The sequence below is a fragment of the Saimiri boliviensis genome, chromosome 6 (genome assembly GCF_048565385.1).
Source record: "Saimiri boliviensis isolate mSaiBol1 chromosome 6, mSaiBol1.pri, whole genome shotgun sequence".
In the NCBI taxonomy this organism is placed as follows: domain Eukaryota; kingdom Metazoa; phylum Chordata; class Mammalia; order Primates; family Cebidae; genus Saimiri; species Saimiri boliviensis.
In genome coordinates, this window is record NC_133454.1 from 69,380,756 (window position 1) to 69,399,696 (window position 18,941).

An 18,941-nucleotide genomic window follows, 5' to 3' on the forward strand; every position below is an offset into this window, starting at 1 on the left:
TTCTATATGTGTAGGGGATTTTATGAAAAACTGGATTTCTGGGCTGGGCACAGTAGCTCACACCTGTAATCCCAGCACTTTGGTAGATCGAGGTGGGTGGATCATTTGTAGTCAGGAGTTCGAGACCAGCCTGGCCAACATGAGGAAACCCCTTATGTACTAAAAATAACAACAACAACAACAAATTTATGGGGCGTGATGGTGCATGCTGGTAATTCCAGCCACTGTGCGGTGGGGTGGGGGCCCTGAAACAGGAGAATCGCTTCAACTTGGGAGGTGGAGGTTCCAGTGAGCTGAGATTGCACCACTGCACTGCAGCCTGGGTGACTGAGACTCTGTCCCAAAAAAACAAAACCTGGATTTTCTGATACCTGTATCTAAATGTTTAAGAGTTTTGGCTTTATTAGTTTAGCATTGAAGATCTCATCAGTAGCCGGGCACAGTGGCATGTATCTATAGTCCCAAGCTACTCAGGAGTCTGAGGTTGAAGGATTGCTTGAGCCCAGCAGTTCAAAGCCAGCATGGTAGTGAGACTCTTGTCTTTTTTTTTTTTGAGACGGAGTTTCACTCTTGTTAACCAGGCTGGAGTGCAATGGCGCGATCTCGGCTCACCGCAACCTCCGCCTCCTGGGCTCAGGCAATTCTCCTTCCTCAGCCTCCTGAGTAGCTGGGATTACAGGCACGTGCCACCATGCCCAGCTAATTTTTTGTATTTTTAGTAGAGACGGGGGTTTCACCATGTTGACCAGGATGGTCTCGATCTCTTGACCTCGTGATCCACCCGCCTCGGCCTCCCAAAGTGCTGGGATTACAGGCTTGAGCCACTGCGCCCAGCAAGACTCTGTCTTTAAAAAAAGCAAACAAACAAAAAACAGATGTCATCAGTAAACATTCATGACTACTGAATTTGGCCAGAGGCAAATATTTTTATTATTTTGATGCTAGAGTAAGATTATTTTTTCATGCTCAAACAGTTAAAGAATAAATCCTGATACTGAGATACTCGATGTTATGCGTAGGAATTGATTATTGTCTTTTTGGCATGTGTCCTTATAAATGTTTATATTTTTCTTATTTTTATTACTATTTTTTGAGACAGGGTCTCACTCTGTTGCCTAAGCTGGAGTGCAGTGGCGTGATCATGGCTCACTGCAGCCCCGACCTCCCAGGCTCAAGCAGTCCTCCTGGCTCAGCCTCCCACACAGCTGGGACTACAGGCACGTGCCACCATACCTGGCTAATTTTTGTGTTTGTTGTAGAGATGGAGTTTTGCCATGTTTCCTAAGTTGTTCTTAAACTCCTGGGGTTAAGCCGTCTACCCAGCCATGGCCTCCCAAAGTGTTGGAATTATAGGTGTGAGCCAACATGCCTGGCCAAAATAAATATTTATAAAATGTCATTTTTTCATTCATATATCCTGCCTTCTGATTTATAATATCTTTGCTTTATTTGCAAATAGAAAATCAATTGGATTTGACTTTAAAAAATTATTAAAATGTTTTATTCAATAATTGGTAAGATATCGAGAGTTGACTGTATATTTGCTTATTTTAGGGACATTTGCTCAGTGTGACAGATGGGGGAGCCTTGAGTATAATAACTTGTACTCCCTTCAGTGATTGTGTCCCTAACCAGTTCCTCATTTAGCCTTCCTAGTAGACTCAAGATCATGGGCCCAGCACTAGAAAGTTGAATGTTACTAGGAAGTGAGAGAATCATCTTTGTGTTTTCTATTACAACATGAAATTGAACTAGAAAATAGTGACTCTGAATAGAAATTCATCCCAAATGTGTTTAGTAACTCTTCGGGTACAACCCAAGATAGTGTGTTTCATTTAGATATATGGTTTCCCTTCATATCTTCCCAACCTCCCCTCCTTGGGTGAACAAATTTAAAAGTTGTTCTTTTTGTTTGGCATATTCTTCGAACAAGCTTTGATATTTTGAAGAAATCACTGCTTCCAAAAAAGCTTGTTTAAATGAAGTATGTTTTATCTTTATCATTGCAAATTCAGGAAGAAATTAAAGGCACTGTTTCTTTGGACTGTCTGAGGGGAATGTAATAACAGTTATTTATTACTCTCCCTCTTAATAAACTTCTTGTCTCTTACCCAGACTCCTCAGGGCTGGCAGGAGGACTGTTACTATTTAAGTATGCATCCGGCTTCTAGCCAGGTTAGATGAAATTAGCAGGAAGTAGGATAGAGGATGATTAGAACTTGAAAGAAATATAGAAATACCTAGTTTAGCATTTGCAAAAATGTGATTATGTATGTCAATATCACTTGTGGTGTGAGAGATGGTTTCATGTGCCGCATGAATCAGTTTTTATTTTAGAAGTTTTGTAGTATGTGTTAAAAACAAAATTTTTTTAAAACATAAGATAAAACATCAGATCATTCTTCCTATGGTTTTTATTACTTAAGATAGTGTTAATTAAAAAATTGAGTCGATTGTGTAAAAATACAGATAGTAATATAAATAACTGAAATGGCAAGCATTTTAATCATTAGTATGTGAATACTTTCATTTTGGGAAATGTTGATCTAGTTCAATACCATAATTTATTCAGAAGAAGAAACTGGGGCCCAAAAAGGGAAAGTAATTTAGCCAGGGTGTCTTAGCGAGTCCCGTGTCACTGGTAGAGGTTTGGACTAGTTCCTAGGTCTCTTGGGTGTCAGTCCAGTATTTTCACTGTGCCTTGATGCTTCTCCGTATTAGCAAAAGGAGTAAACAGCAGATAAAAGAGGGATGCGTTATTATAGAACATACAAGAGTGCAAATTATTTTGGAAGACTTGTACCTCCTGTAGATTTGGTGGACTCAGAAAGACAGAACAGATAAAGTGGCTGGAATGCTGAATTAGAAACAGATAGGCAAAATGCAAGTTAATATTACGTTTTATGCCTACCTTTAATTCAGTTTCTTAATTTATAATAGATTGCCAGAAGGGCAAATGCAGGTACAATTGGAAATAGTAGACTGACTTGAACTGACATCAAATTCTGTAAGTCTCTGTAATTTAGAGCTGGAATTGAAGGAATATTGTGGAGGTCATTAACATATAATTTTATTTATGTCTAATATATTTATAAGGACCATCTCTGAATTAATATATTTTTCTTTTTCAGAGTCCTTATAGGACAGTTCTTCGAGATAATGCAATACCAACAATATTTGATCTTACCAGTCATTTGAACAACCCACATAGTAGACACAGAAAACGAATAAAAGAACTGGTAAGACTATGTACTTTTAGCTTTTCCACCTTCCCTCATAGTACTATGAAATCAAATACAGATGCATTTATGTTAAAATCAATCCAAGTTACTCTCTATTTCAGATGTAATATAACAGGAAATAGCCTAGATGTGAGATGGTGAGTTTTAGTATTTAATTTGGAAATTCTCCCTCAAATTTAGCCAGTTGATACTCATTGACTTGGTCCAGAGTGTGCTGTTAATTATAGGCCACTAGCTCATACCCTTTGGGAGAAGGAAAAAACTACCTTTTCTTTTGTAGGAAGGAAAATAGAGTTGAGGTGTTTCCAGAAGTCAGCACAAAGGGATAAAGAAAAGGAAAGTCTGAAAGTGGAGACATGGAATGTTTTAAAGATAAGGCTTCTGTCACTACTAAATATGAGCAGGGTTTAGAAAAAAAAGTTGAAATCTCTGTATATGGCGTAATTTACACGTATTCTTATATTCCTTGAATATCCTTCAGTTCTGAGGATTGACACCTATCTGTATTTTGTTGACTTTAGGTGAACAGAATTACAGTAACTCCTCAGTCCATGGCTTTCTGTCATCATTACCACTAGGAAGGCCCTTATTTTGCTTTATTATTTTTCCTTCTTCATCCACTATTACCATAACCATTTCTTCCCCTACCAGTTGTTATCCATACTAATGTTTTATCTAATTTTCCCTATTCTGTGCTTGCCTTCCATATTTAGATATTTTATCCATTTGGAGTTAATATAAATGATGTACAGTAGGGATCTATAATAACTTTTACTCCTTATAGAGAACCTGTTTTCCCAACATGGTCTGTTAACTCTTCCTTTCCTCCACTGGTATAAAATGCCACTTCTGTCATAGAACAAATTCACATAAGGCTGTTTTGGGGAGTTCTATTTTATTTCACTGTATTATTTGTCTGCAACTATACCACATTGTTTTATTACCATGGCTTTGTAATATATCTTACTTTCAAATAGGGTGATTTGTTTAACTCTTCTTTTTCTTAGCTATTTGTGGACCTTTATTCCTCCATATGATTTTTTTTTTTTTTTTTTTTTTTTTTGAGGGAGAGAGTCTCACTGTGTTGCCCAGTCTGGAGTGCAGTGGCACAGTCTTAGCTTACTTCAACCTCTGCCTCCCAGTTTGCAGCAGTTTCTCTTGCCTTAGCCTCCCGAGCAGCTGAGACTATAGGCACTTGCCACCATGCCTGACTAACATGGTAATTTTAGTAGAGATGGGTTTGATTATGTTGGCCAGGCTGGTCTGAACTCCCGACCTAAAGTGGTCTGCCCACCTCGGCCTCCCAAAGTGCTGGGATTATAAATGTGAGCCACCATGCCCAGCCTCCTCCATATGAATTTGAAAGTCCTTTTGTCAAGATCTCCTAGAAATTCTTTTGGGATTTTCATTATAATTGTTTTGAATTGACATCTTTACAATATTAGCTATTGTAAATGTGTTACTAGTTTATTACTAGTTTAGTATTATTGATGTTAGTAAATTAATATTACTAGTTTACTATTACAATATAAACTATTGTAAAATATTAACTAGACCCATCCATGAATAGGAAAAAAACTTCCATAAAATACCTATCAGGTAACAGCCATCACTGACAAAACTAAATACTAGTTTTTTGAAAAGAATATTAGAACACTTTTGGGAGTACAGAAAATGAAAAATGTTGAGGGCTTTTGTTGCAGTTTTTTAAAAGAGAGTGTATACATTCTTCCTTAAATCACTTCTTATCTTGACATTATGGTTCTTACTGGTATAGATTATGTATTCTGGTTGGAATTGTTTCCAGCACTTTTAAAGAACTACTTTTTAAGTTAATCCTAGTAAGTCTTCTGAGTTTTTCCTTTGTATCACCTATAAATAAGGAGAAATTTGTCTCTTTCAGTTTGTATGATTTTAATTTTTTCTGTTGTCTTTCTTGTTTAGTCAAAATCCCTAGCACTATGTTAAGTAATTGTGATAATGTCATAGCTGACATACTTGCCTTGCCCCATTAAGTATAATGTTTGCTGTTGGTATTGTTAAATAGTTTATGTCAAGTTAAGGAAATTCCCTTCTAGTCTTATATTCAGAGTTTTTTGTTCGGTTTTTTTTTTTTTTTTTTTTTTTGAAACGGTCTCACTCTGTCACCCAGACCAGAGTACAGTGCAGACACGGCTCACTGCAGCCTCCACCTCCTGGATTGAAGCAGTCCTCTTACCTCAGTTTCCCAAGTAGCTGGGACCACAGGTGTTCGCCACCACACCTGGCTTATTTGTTTGTATTTTTTGTATAGATGGGGTCATGCCATGTTGCCCAGTTTGATCTCAAACTCCTGGGCTCAAGCAGTCCTTCCACCTCAGCCTCCTAAAATGCTGGGATTATAGTAGTGAGCCACTACACCTGATATTCAGTTTTTATATTTAACTTATCACATGCTTTCATTGAATCTATTTAATAGAAAAGTTTATTTTTTTTTTCATTCTTTAATGCAATGAGTAATACTAATGGATTTTCTTTGAACCATCTGCATTTCTGTAATGAGCCCTAGTTGATTGCGATATGTCTGTTTGCTTTTATATACCGTTGGATTCAGTTGGTCAATATTTTATTTAGGATATTGCATTTGTGAATCTTGGCTTGTAATTTTCTTTTCATGTACTCGCATTATCCAGTTACAATATCAAGTTTCTATTAGCCTCATAAAATAAGTTGGGTATCTTTTTTTTTTTTCCTAGAAAAACTTGTATAGGTAGATGTTATCTGCTCTTGAAAGTAAGGTAGAACTTGGTAAAACCATTAGAGGACTAGAGGTGGGTGAGGGAAAGTTTTGATTGCCATTCTAATATCTTTATTGATTTCTCTTTCTTCTTGTGTTTTGTTATGTTTCTAAAAGTTTATGAAACTTTAATAATCTTTTCAAAGAGCCAATAGTTTTGTCAGTGATTGCTGTACTTGTGAACTATTTGATTGGTTTTTCCTTGATTGGGGTGATTTACTTTTTGACTCTTTTTCTAGATTCTTAATGCTTAGCTCATATATGTTTATTCAAAGCTAAAAATGTCTCCTTAAGTCCTTTTTAGCTATACCTTAACAATTTTAGACATATAGTGCTGTCATGTCTGGTTGTAGGTATTTTGTGATTTCTCTTTTGTTAACATAGGATTGTTTTTCTTAGTTTTCAGATGCGGAATTTTTTTTAAAATGATTTGATTCTTTTATTTTAAATGTTAAGAGATACATAGAGGATACACATAGTCTATGTGATGTTGATTCTTTTTGATTTTTTTGCATCCATTATTGCTATGAAAGTCTATGCCAGCCTGGTTCCTTTTTAGGTAATCTTTTTCTCCCTCAAAGCTTTTTAGTTTTCCTCATATTTGACATTTTAAATTTTGCTAAACTATATCTAGATGTGAGGTTTTTTCTTATGTACCTTAATTTGTCATCTTACAACTGAGGACTTACATCTTAAATTAAATCCTTAGTTTTTATTTTTCTGTATGCATTTTCCCCTCTATTTGTTTATTTCTATTTTCCTGGGATTTCTCTTAGATGACTACTGACACTTACATGACAGTCCTCCATGTTGCCTTTTTTCTTGGTGTCCATGGAGGACTGGTTCCAGGACCCTCCCTTGGATAGCAAAATTCATAGATGCTCGATTCCCTTATATAAAGTGGTGTAGTATTTGCATATAACTTACATCTTCCTGTGTTCTTTAAATCATGTGTAATACCTAATACAATATAGTGCTCTGTAAATAGTTGTTATATTACATTGTTTAGGGAATAATGACAAGAACAAAAGTCTGTATTCAGTATAGACACAACCATCCATTTCTAAACAATACCAAGATTATTTATGATACTTAATACATTTATGTGTTTGTAAAACTGAATACAATGTAAATGCTGTGTAAATAGTTACGCTACGTTATTTAGGGGGATAATGAGAAAAAAGTCTATATATATTCAAGATAGGTACAACTCTTCATTTTTTTCCCAGTATTTTCAATACATGGTTGGTTGAATCCATAGATACGAAGTGTAATATGTATCAGGATGAGGAGCTCAACCACTTGCTGTCCTGTTGCTATCATTTCCCTGTAGTCTGTCCCTCAGAGAGCCTCACATACTTCACAGCCGCCATACTCTTCCTGAACCACCATCCTTATAAACATGCAGTCCATAGGATAAGAAGGGGATGTCCCAGGTTGACCAGCCTGCTGATGTTTCTTGCTATGAGCGCCATGTCCAGTGGTGCCCAACAGGCATCTTGCTGTCTTCAGCTGTCACTGGCATAGCTGCTTTTCTGCCACAGAAAGTAACAGAGTGGCTCATGATTTTAGCATTGTAGAGGGTTGGAAGGAGAGTAAAGGATGCAGCTGGCAAGTTCTTCCTTTGTCTAACCCTATTGGTGCCACTTGGCCTACTATGCTCTGTGTATCTCTTCCATGCTAGTACTCTTTCATCTTCTGCTTCTCAGGGATTTCTCATCACTTTTGCGTTGGGTTCTGAGATTCAGCAACCTCCTTATGGGGCATATCCAGGGTTAAATTGGGAAATAAGATGATGTGTCCTCTTGAATTTGACCCCAAGTGCCATGGTGTACTTTCATGCCTTTCGTTAGCCGGTAAATACATGTAACCCAAAGTTAGGATAATTTAGGTAGAAAATAAGTAAAATGATTTATTTTTTCCCCTCTAGGACTTTGTTATAACCTTGGAGTTATTTATATTATTATTTTTTCTTTCTTTTTCTAAGTAGACTGATCAGTTTAACCTTGGAGTTATTAACAGCTTATTCTGGTTTTCTCATTGTCTGTCTGTTTGAAGAATGTATGTTAAAAAAAGAATTTATGCTCTTGAAGAATTAAATTTGACTCAGAATAGGCATTTGTATTTGTGAGTCTAAGATGATACACTAGAGGTCAGTTTTTAAAAGATGATTCTTTTTTTCTTGCCATTTAGAGTGAAGACGAAATCAGGACACTGAAACAGAAAAAAAGTAAGTGATAGTGTTAATGACTCAGCTTCTGAATGCCTTTTAAAAAGGCCTTGACCTGGTAAGGACAAATAAATATGTTTTGTGTTGAAAACCTACCTTGAGAATGGATGTAAGAGTGTGCTCAGCTTTGTCCTGTGTTCTGGAATTATTTATGAGACTAAAGTCTTGGTTTGGCTTGTCTTTATTGTTGCTGCTATGCCACACACAGGCCTCGCAGAGGTGATGCCACTTCTTTTTTTTTTTTTTTTTTTGAGACAGAGTTTCGCTCTTGTTACCCAGGCTGGAGTGCAATGGCGCAATCTCGGCTCACCGCAACCTCCGCCTCCTGGGTTCAGGCAATTCTCCTTCCTCAGCCTCCTGAGTAGCTGGGATTACAGGCACGTGCCACCATGCCCAGCTAATTTTTTGTATTTTTTTTAGTAGAGACGGGGTTTCACCATGTTGACCAGGATGGTCTCGATCTCTTGACCTCGTGATCCACCCGCCTCGGCCTCCCAAAGTGCTGGGATTACAGGCTTGAGCCACCGTGCCCGGCCTGATGCCACTTCTTACTGTGGCAGGCACACAGTGCTCCATTGTAGGGAAGGAAGGGCAACGGTAGAGACATGCACTGAATTTCTTTTCTGTCCACCCAGTTGTGGTGGGTAATAAGTTCTTGCTAAATGTTTAAGGAATAAACGCTGGGGGGTACATAGTGCCATTGGGGGTAGTGTGGTCACAACAGCCTTTCTGTAGGTGCTGATGCCCCAATTGTTTCACCAAAGTGAGCGCTAGAAGCTGTTTTTCTTCTTGTCAGTTATTAGTCACTCCTCCTCTCTTTCTTCCTCCTATTGCCGTTATTATTAATATAGCATTTTATTGAGTGCTCACTAATGCCAAATCTTTGTTCTAAGTGCTTTACTTGTATTAATTCATTTAATTCTCACAATAGCCCTGAGATAAGTACTGTTCTTTCCCTCTTTATAGATGAGGAGATACGGACTTGGGCAAAGAGAGGGAAAGGTACAGGGTGCTAGATTTGGGGAACTACACTCATTTTAGTGTTGTTAAAGTTTGTGGTTACCCGTTATGGTTAGAAAATGAACCTAGAAAGGACCCCAGAGGCCAGAGCTTGCAGACTTGTGGGCTGTTAGCAATAGGGAACCATTGAGGGGTTTGTAAGTAGGTGATAACAGGGACCTGATTTTCATGTTACATACAGCACTCTGTTGGATTAGAAAAGGTAACACTGGAGGCAGGGAGGCCAGTTGGGCTGTCAGCTGACCAAATAGAAGTTGAAAGGCCTTGAATTAGGTAGTGGTAGAGAAAGTAAAGGGAATAGGTTCAAGGAACTTAAGAAATTTGTATACCTATGACTTGCATATGAAAAGATACCTAAAAGAAGAGATACTTGACTTTTTACTTTGTACTCTTTGCTCTTTAATGAACTGCTTTTTGAAAAAAATAAAAGCAAGAGAATTAGTACTTGTAATTGGAAGTGGAAAAGTAATGGAGGAGGGTGGGGCAGGAGCCAGGCAGGCAGGAAGGAGTCCAGGATAACCTCTTTCTGGCTTGGGAAACCTACCTAGTATGGAACCACTGCGTGTCACGTATGATCATTAGCAGTGCCATCTGATTAGAGGAGGGGTTAGGGAAGGATGCTTCCTGCATTTTGCGAAACGCTGATGACTAGATTTCCCTTAGTTCTTGGACAGCCTGCTTCCCTCTTCTACCTTAGTGCTTTTCCTGGAATAATTCTCACCAACTGAAATGCCCTCCTTGTTCATGTCCCCCTTTATTTATCCTTGTCATCAAATGCAACTTCTGAGTTTTTGTTTCTCCCTGCTGCCCTCCATAGTCTTATGCTCTAAGAACTAGGTTTTAACTGTGACTCTTTAGATTTGGATTCTTTTCCTGTAGACACCACTGACCTATATGACTATGGGCAGGACATTTACCTTATAGGGCCTCAGTTTTCCTATCCCTTATGAAGCGATTAGGCTAAAATTTGTGATAATCTAATACTAGCCCTAAGAATTACATTAATCTCCTTTATGTTACACTGGTTTGTACAGTTGTCCCATCTCCCACATAAATGTGTGGCATAATGGTTTGATAAAAACAGCATCAGCATGGACCTTGGGGCCAGACACTTTGATTTCAACTTTACTTCCATTCTTCTAACTGTCTGTGATCTGGGCAAGTTTCTTAGTGTCCTCATTTGTCAAGTGGAGCTGATACCACCTGCCTGAAGAGAGAGTAATGTGATGCATATAAAATGCTAAGCACAGTACCTTAGTAATTAGTTCTGTCCCACTTTGTTTTTCTGAGGGCATGGACTGTCATTCATTACATATGTGGAATGTCTTAAGTTTATTTTTAAAATTAGGCTGGATGTGGTATCTCACACCTTTAATCCTAGTACTTTGGAGCTGAGGTGGGAAGATCACTTGAGGCCAGGAGTTCAAGACTAGCCTGGGCAGCATAGTGAGACTCCCTATTTCTTAAAAAAAGAAAAGAAAAGAAAAATCATTCCTATCTTATAACAGCATTTACATCTAGGATTAAAATATATCTTTACAGTGTTTGTCTCTCCCACTAGAATATCTCTTATTTTAATCCCTATCCTTGTTTGTGGTCTAATAAATGCCCTATGAATATTGAATGAATGAGTTTTTGTATGTATTTTAAATATTTAACCGAAGATGTAATGTTTTTTGTTTGGTTTGGTTTTTTATGAGCCTGTTTGTCACATTAATTCTTTGTTTTCCAGTTGATGAAATTTCTGAACAGGAACAAAAACATAAAGAAACCAACAATAGCAGTGCTCAGAATCCCAGTGAAGAAGTGGGTGAAGGGCAAGATGAGGACATTTTACCTCTAACCCTTGAAGAGAAGGAAAACAAAGAATACCTAAAATCTCTATTTGAAATCTTGATTCTTATGGGAAAGCAAAATATACCTCTGGATGGACATGAAGCTGATGAAATCCCAGAAGGTCTCTTTACTCCAGATAACTTTCAAGCACTGCTGGAGTGCCGGATAAATTCTGGTGAAGAGGTCCTGAGAAAACGCTTTGAAACAACAGCAGTTAACACATTGTTTTGTTCAAAAACACAGCAGAGGCAGATGCTAGAGATCTGTGAGAGCTGTATTCGAGAAGAAACTCTCAGGGAAGTGAGAGACTCACACTTCTTTTCCATTATCACTGATGATGTAGTGGACATAGCAGGGGAAGAGCACCTACCTGTGTTGGTGAGGTTTGTTGATGAATCTCATAACCTAAGAGAGGAATTTGTAGGCTTCCTGCCTTACGAAGCTGATGCAGAAATTTTGGCTGTGAAATTTCACACTATGATAACTGAGAAATGGGGATTAAATATGGAGTATTGTCGTGGCCAGGCTTACATTGTGTCTAGTGGATTTTCTTCCAAAATGAAAGTTGTTGCTTCTAGACTTTTAGAGAAATATCCCCAGGCTATCTACACACTTTGCTCTTCCTGTGCCTTAAATATGTGGTTGGCAAAATCAGTACCTGTTATGGGAGTATCTGTTGCATTAGGAACAATTGAGGAAGTTTGTTCTTTTTTCCATCGATCACCACAACTGCTTTTAGAACTTGACAATGTAATTTCTGTTCTTTTTCAGAACAGTAAAGAAAGGGGTAAAGAACTGAAGGAAATCTGCCATTCTCAGTGGACAGGCAGGCATGATGCTTTTGAAATTTTAGTAGAACTCCTGCAAGCACTTGTTTTATGTTTAGATGGTATAAATAGTGACACAAATATTAGATGGAATAACTGTATAGCTGGCCGAGCATTTGTACTCTGCAGTGCAGTAACAGATTTTGATTTCATTGTTACTATTGTTGTTCTTAAAAACGTGCTATCTTTTACAAGAGCCTTTGGGAAAAATCTCCAGGGGCAAACCTCAGATGTCTTCTTTGCAGCCGGTAGCTTGACTGCAGTATTGCATTCACTTAATGAAGTGATGGAAAATATTGAAGTTTATCATGAATTTTGGTTTGAGGAAGCCACAAATTTGGCAACCAAGCTTGATATTCAAATGAAACTCCCTGGGAAATTCCGCAGAGCTCACCAGGGTAACTTGGAATCTCAGCTAACTTCTGAGAGTTACTATAAGGAAACCCTAAGTGTCCCAACAGTGGAGCACATTATTCAGGAACTTAAAGATATATTCTCAGAACAGCACCTGAAAGCTCTTAAATGCTTATCTCTGGTACCCTCAGTCATGGGACAACTCAAATTCAATACATCAGAGGAACACCATGCTGATATGTATAGAAGTGACTTACCCAATCCTGACACGCTCTCAGCCGAGCTTCACTGTTGGAGAATCAAATGGAAACACAGGGGGAAAGATATAGAGCTTCCATCCACTATCTATGAAGCCCTCCACCTGCCTGACATCAAGTTTTTTCCTAATGTGTATGCATTGCTAAAGGTCCTGTGTATTCTTCCTGTGATGAAGGTTGAAAATGAGCGGTATGAAAATGGACGAAAACGTCTTAAAGCATATTTGAGGAACACTTTGACAGACCAAAGGTCGAGTAACTTGGCTTTGCTTAACATAAATTTTGATATAAAACACGACCTGGATTTAATGGTGGACACATATATTAAACTTTATACAAATAAGTCAGAGCTTCCCACAGAGAATTCAGAAACCATGGAAAATACCTAAGAGACTTTTAAAAATAGATTTTCTTATATTTTATATTTGGAAGAAAAGCTGTAAGGTGTATGTAGGCCACTTAATCACTAAATATCTTTGCCTATAGGACTTCATTGAATACATTAGCCATTGATAATCTACCTGTTTAAATGGCCCCTATTTGAACTCTCCTGCTTTGAAGGCCTATCTGTTCTTCCAGAAGAGAACACTGAAAGTGCTATGTTTCCTTCTGTGTGATCTCTGCTGGTGGCACTCTGGAATTCTTTTAGTTAAGTCATTTTAGACATAGCATTTATTATCACTGTGGATCTCTACTTGTTGGGTGTTATGAATTCTTTGAAGAAATATATTTTGAAGAGGTGTGGGAGGAAGAAATACATTTTATAAAATGTTATAGTGAAGCCCACAGTTGACCTTTGACTAATAGGAGTTTTAAGTATGTTAAAAATCTGTACTGGACAGTTATAAGAAATTACCGGAGAAAAGCTTGTGAGCTTGCCAAAAAAGGATTTCAGTGTAGATTCTGTCTTTCTGAAATGAACTTAAGGAACAAATGACAGTAAAAGTTTGAATGGAGGAGGCTGCCATTGTTCCACATCTCATTGTTGGCTGTTTACATTCCTTTGTGGAGCCTACATCTTCCTACGCTTTTTAGCAGGTATATGTTGAACACTTCTGTTTCATGGTTAAGACAGAATCAAAGGCCATGATTTGTCTGGTTGGGTTTTTTTTTTGTTTGTTTTTTTTTTTCTGTCTTTTTCCATGACTTATCTACTGCCTCATCTTGATTTATAAGCAAAACCTGGAAACCTACAAAAATGAGTGTTGTGGTTTATCTAGAAAAATATGGAAAATATTGCTGTTATTTTTGGTGAAGAAAATCAATTTTGTATAGTTTATTTCAATCTAAATAAAATGTGAATTTTGTAAAGTTTAGGCACATTGTTTTTGGTGGGGTCAAAACATTCTTGTGTAAGATCTCTTAAAAAACATTGTATAAACAGCTTCATAATTCAAGGTGAGTCCTTTGCATGTGGTTTACTACTTGGGTTATAGAAAAAAAACAAAGTACTAAATGTTAGGTTCACCCAACTAGTTTTTTTTTTTTTTTTTAATTATGTACTGTATGGGTCCTGATATAAATTGTCAGTTTGTGTTATTGTTGCTGGCTAAAGTGTAAATGAATGCAGAGGTGTTAATGAATTGTTTTATGTTGGGATTAAGTGTCCCTTGAGCTTCAGAAACCAGAGTGGTATGTATTTGCTGGACTGCTGAGTCTTAATGATAGCCCACAGTCCATTTCTCTGTCCTAGGAAAGCCCAGCATATGTGTTAAATCAGGACACATTATGCATGCAGCTTATCAGGAAGATAACAAGAGTTTATCTTGTAGCCAGGGCTCTAAGAGATGCCTCTGTCCTTGTTAGAACTAATCAAATTCATGATGGCAGGATGACAATGAAGGGGACACAAAGCTGGTGTTTGAATACCTTTATCCTGTTCTTAGAGCAGTGGTGGGGTTGGAGAGGAAGAGTGGTGTGACCTTGGCAGATCACTTAACCTGGGTCTGTTTCCTCAACCATAAAATCTACCTTCGAGTTGTGCTATAAGGATTAGGTAATTTATCATCAGCAACCTATTGCTGCTTAACATTACCCCCAAATTTAATGGCTTAAAGAAACAATTTACCATTTCTCACAGTTCTGTGGGTTTGTTGAGTGGTTCTTCTGCTAGTCTCATCTGGACTCTGCATTCAGCTGACAGGGTGGCTGGGGATATGGTGACTGGGCCTCTTCATGTGGTCTTTTATCTTGGGCTAAGTACTGATGGTCTCAGAGTATCAGGAAAGCTAAGGCAGTGGCTTCAAAACTTGGACTCAGTAATTCAGAGCATCACTTTCAACCACATTCTTTTGGTCAAAGAAGTCATTTGGCCAGTCTAGATTCAAAGAATGAGGAAATAGACTCCTTTTATTGGGAGGAGTTGTAAAATAATGGCCCCCTTTTCAGGCTGCCACAATAATGTATCCAAAAACATTAATGCAACAAGCATTAGTTAAGCTTTTGAGAAGCTCGTCATTTGTTTTTATAATGTATGTATATTCTCTAATTTGGGAGTCTATTGAAAGCTTAAAAACCCTAATTTATTAAAGGGTATTTTCAACAAACTGATCTTTGATGGTAGGTTGTATCGGTAGTAATCTCATTGATGAAACAGGTTGTCTTTTGCAGGATTAGATAATTAGAAAGTGGTAGGTGTCATGACCATTTAATCCACAAATATAAGAAGAATGCTTTCTGTGTGCCAGGCTTCTTAGCTAAGTGCTGACAATACCCAGTGTACTTTCTGACTCACCAAGCTTACATCCTAGAGTTGGCCCACAGGGCCAATTATAGGACTACAATTGTAAGTACTTATAACTGCACATACACAAACGTCATAGATTTATTGAAATTAAAGGAAAGAAAAATAGAGTATCCACAAAAGCCTTGTACAGTTTTTTAAAAATAAGGTCTGTATCATATCTAATTAGAGCAGCATTTGCTTTTGACATGTCTACTCTCATTTTTGGAAAAAAAAGGTTACACAGTTGAAGCCTGATGTAGGATGTGTGACCCGTGAAATAAGCAGGACCAAAGGCTTTATTAATTATTCTATGTAGTTTTCAGTTAATTCTCAGAATATTCCTTCGGGGTAAGTAGTAGTTGGTTGAGTTGAAAGAGCCTTCCTCTTGAGACCAGTTCCTCTGCAATAACTTAGTTGGATCAGGTTTATTTCTGTTTGATATTAGAAGCAGCCACTTTTAAGTGCTATTTTAAGCAAGTAAATCATAAAACAGGAAAATTGTACTTGCAGTGTTCATTAATACTTATTATATATTACTTTAGAACCTACAAAGCGCTTTGAATGATCTCATTCAAGTTCTCAGAAAAACCCAGGCAGGTATTAGCCCCCATTTTTCAGTTGAGAAAGCATGCTCACAGAGATAAATTAATTGCCTCAGATTACATGGCAAGTAAGTGCCAGAGGCAGGTACTTCAGTCCAGTATTTCGATATTGAAATTGATTCTGAAAGCCACTTCATTCTTAAGGTTTGTAAAAGAAATATTTGCTTTAGGAATAGGTTCCTTTTATGTTCCTGCTTTATCCATTGCCAGCTTTCAGCACAGCATCTCTAAAATGCACTCATTATAGTCGACATGGGTTTCTTGCAAAGAAAAAAGAAAACGGAGACTGAAACTTCTGAGACTTTACAAACTCTGTAGAAATGTTGCCACCTTTGTTTGGCTGCCAAGACACTACCACAAAGGACTAGATCCAGGTCCATTTATTTAATGAGAGTAGATGCAGCTGTCTTGCCATAATCAAATGCTTTCTGTAGCCAGCTTTTTGTGGCCAGAAAAAGTAATTTTTAGTACAGATTAGCATAAAAATACCTATGATCAGTTTCAGGAAACAATTACTAGCTTAGAAACAACAGTAAGTGTGATCTATAGGTTGACTAAGTGGCAGCTAATTTCCTGACCTTTTTAAAATGCCCTTATTTCTCACCATGAATGCTATATAAATAGAATACACTATCTGCCACTGTATCTAGTTTCATAAATTATTTGGACAGGGTGAACAACAGACTTCAAAACCATGTAGAGGTAGTAAATCTGCCCCTTTTTAATGAGTTTGAATTTACAGTAGTAGTTTCAACATCTGGAAGTTTAAAGTCTTAATTCATTCCAAATGTTCCAAGGAGGATATACTGTAAAGAGGATATTGTAATTGAGGGATCAAGAAAACTACTGTTGACTCAATCTGAGGCCTTTCTACTTTTCTCTATATACATTAGTCACAGCTCGAGAGGCTGACAGTTCAAAAAGAGAAGAGATGGACCCAAATATCCAGCTTGGCATGCTTATATGAATAAATTTTAAAAGAGTTATAGCAAGGGTGAGGTTTAAATGTTGGTAATTAGCACATCTAAAGATGCAGCCAGATGTGTTCTATGCTACTTTAGGGATATGAGGAGGTTTTTTCTGAATTACAAAACTGCTTAGAGTAGTCAAAACTTTTGACTTCTAAATTGTAATTTTGATTAATGCATCTTGTAATACAAGATTCTGGTGTGAAGCCAGCACCTAGCATGAGACCAAGAATTCCTTTAGTGCACACTTACTGAGTTTCTACTGGATGCTTGTTAGGTGTCAGTTTTCTCATGCCAAAACAGGGTTGTGGCAGCAGTAGTCATCATGGTCTACAGCAGCAGCTGCTGCTAACGGTATGCAGTATATGCCAGCTATGTGCAAAAGCACTTTACCTATACTGTCTCATTTAAACTTTTCTACTTTACAAAGAAGGTACTATTACCCCCATTTTTTCAGGTGAAAACCTAAGAATCAGAAGGTCACACAGCTAGTGAGAGGTAAATCCAGAATCCCAACATGATACAAAGATTTGCAAATCTAGTTTGTTGTCAATTGTATTTACTTCTCATTCTAATTTTGAATATCATATTGAATACATGTTCAGTCTGTTTGGCATCAGGCACAAAGCTATCATGGATGCAAATGTAATTGACATAGAGCCCATGCCATGGATACATAGGAGAATAAGATTGAGCCCAGGCCCCCAGTGAGCTGAGTCACATGGGAGAGCCAAACATGCAAGCTGGAGTCTGCCAGGATCAGGGCTAAAGGTGGGATAACCCTGTAATTGATAGTCCTAACCAAAGAAGGCACATGGGTACATAGGAGAATAAGATTGAGCCCAAGCCCCCAGTGAGCTGAGTCACATGGGAGAGCCAAACATGCAAGCTGGAGTCTGCCAGGATCAGGGCTAAAGGTGGGATAACCCTGTAATTGATAGTCCTAACCAAAGAAAGCACTTTCGAGCATGTAAGGGGCCACTATTAATAGTTATTCCAGACAACAAATAAAATAGACTGTCTAGAGCGCACCAGGACTTTTGTTCACCATAGCTAGAGGTGAACTCAGTGTGAGGGGAGTACGGAGGATAGTGCCCTGACCAGAGGCGATGCCCTGGATCAACAGATTGCAGGACGTGCGGTGTGTTGTCACCCTCACTATACTCTCTAAATGTCAGTTCCCCTAGGGCTTCCTCATCCCTGAAATCTGGGTCAGGGGTCCCTTACATGTACTTCCAGTTTTCCTGTTTTAGGTACTTTCTATCTGCCACTGGATGTAAGCTGTGTGAGAATCTGTGTGGCTCTGGCTCTGAAATGTCTCCCAGTTTGCTGTTCAGAGTAGTAGACAGCATTGAATATAGGAGGTCAAAGAGCTAGGCAACAGCCTTTGCAGAAACCTATAAAAACAGCTATATTTGTTTCCCCATATATTACCTCATTAAATTAATGAGTGATGATGGTATATAAAACTAAGCCAAATTCACCACCATCATTGCCAATACAGGTCCAGTTGAAATATATTTGAAGCCACTGAGAAATTGGCATTTGCTAACAGTAGTTGGACCTTTGAAAATGGGGGGTACTGTGCAACGTCATGACCCCAAATGTTAAATTAGTCTCTCACTTCCTTCTCAGTCAAAATGTGGTTTTTAGTGTTAGAAGTATACCCATATAATGTGTGATTCATTCTCCCTCCCCTAAAAAAAAATAACTGATATTTAGCATGCCATTTCAGGTTTTTAAGGTACCTGATACATAAGTAATACTTATTCCTCACACCAGTATTACACACGTGGAACTGTGTATTCTTCATGGTGGTAGAGTTTTAGAGCTGTAAGGAATCATGGAAACTTCGTAGGCAACTCATTTGACAGAGGACCGGGGAGGATGCCTTGCTCAGGATCACTGCTTGGTGATGGTAGAGGCTGGTGGTGAGCAAAAGTGTCCTCATTCAATGCTGTGCTCTGTCACACCACACAGACATAACTCAAGTTGGAAAACCTGAAAGAATCATTTCTTGGCAGTTGAGCAGTGTCTGCCCTTTAAACTGTTATTAGTGTAAATGGTAATCCCATAAGTATGTCAGCTTTATAGGAGAGAGATT

General features: G+C 38.0%; 1 protein-coding gene across 7 annotated transcripts in view; it reads left to right on the forward strand.

The window, feature by feature from the left end:
- THAP12 (THAP domain containing 12) overlaps positions 1 to 13,394 on the forward strand; it is a 32,312-nt gene extending 18,918 nt beyond the window's left edge. For 5 of the 7 annotated variants that reach the window (XM_039471156.2, XM_074400906.1, XM_074400905.1 and 2 more), the window contains 3 exons: positions 3,132 to 3,239; positions 8,212 to 8,248; positions 11,001 to 13,394. In XM_039471156.2, the coding sequence (XP_039327090.2) occupies positions 3,132 to 3,239; positions 8,212 to 8,248; positions 11,001 to 12,931 (2,076 nt within the window). In that variant the 3' untranslated portion in view covers positions 12,932 to 13,394. The other 2 variants (XR_012518063.1, XM_039471157.2) reach the window with 2 other exon arrangements.
- Positions 13,395 to 18,941: the final 5,547 nt, after the last annotated feature.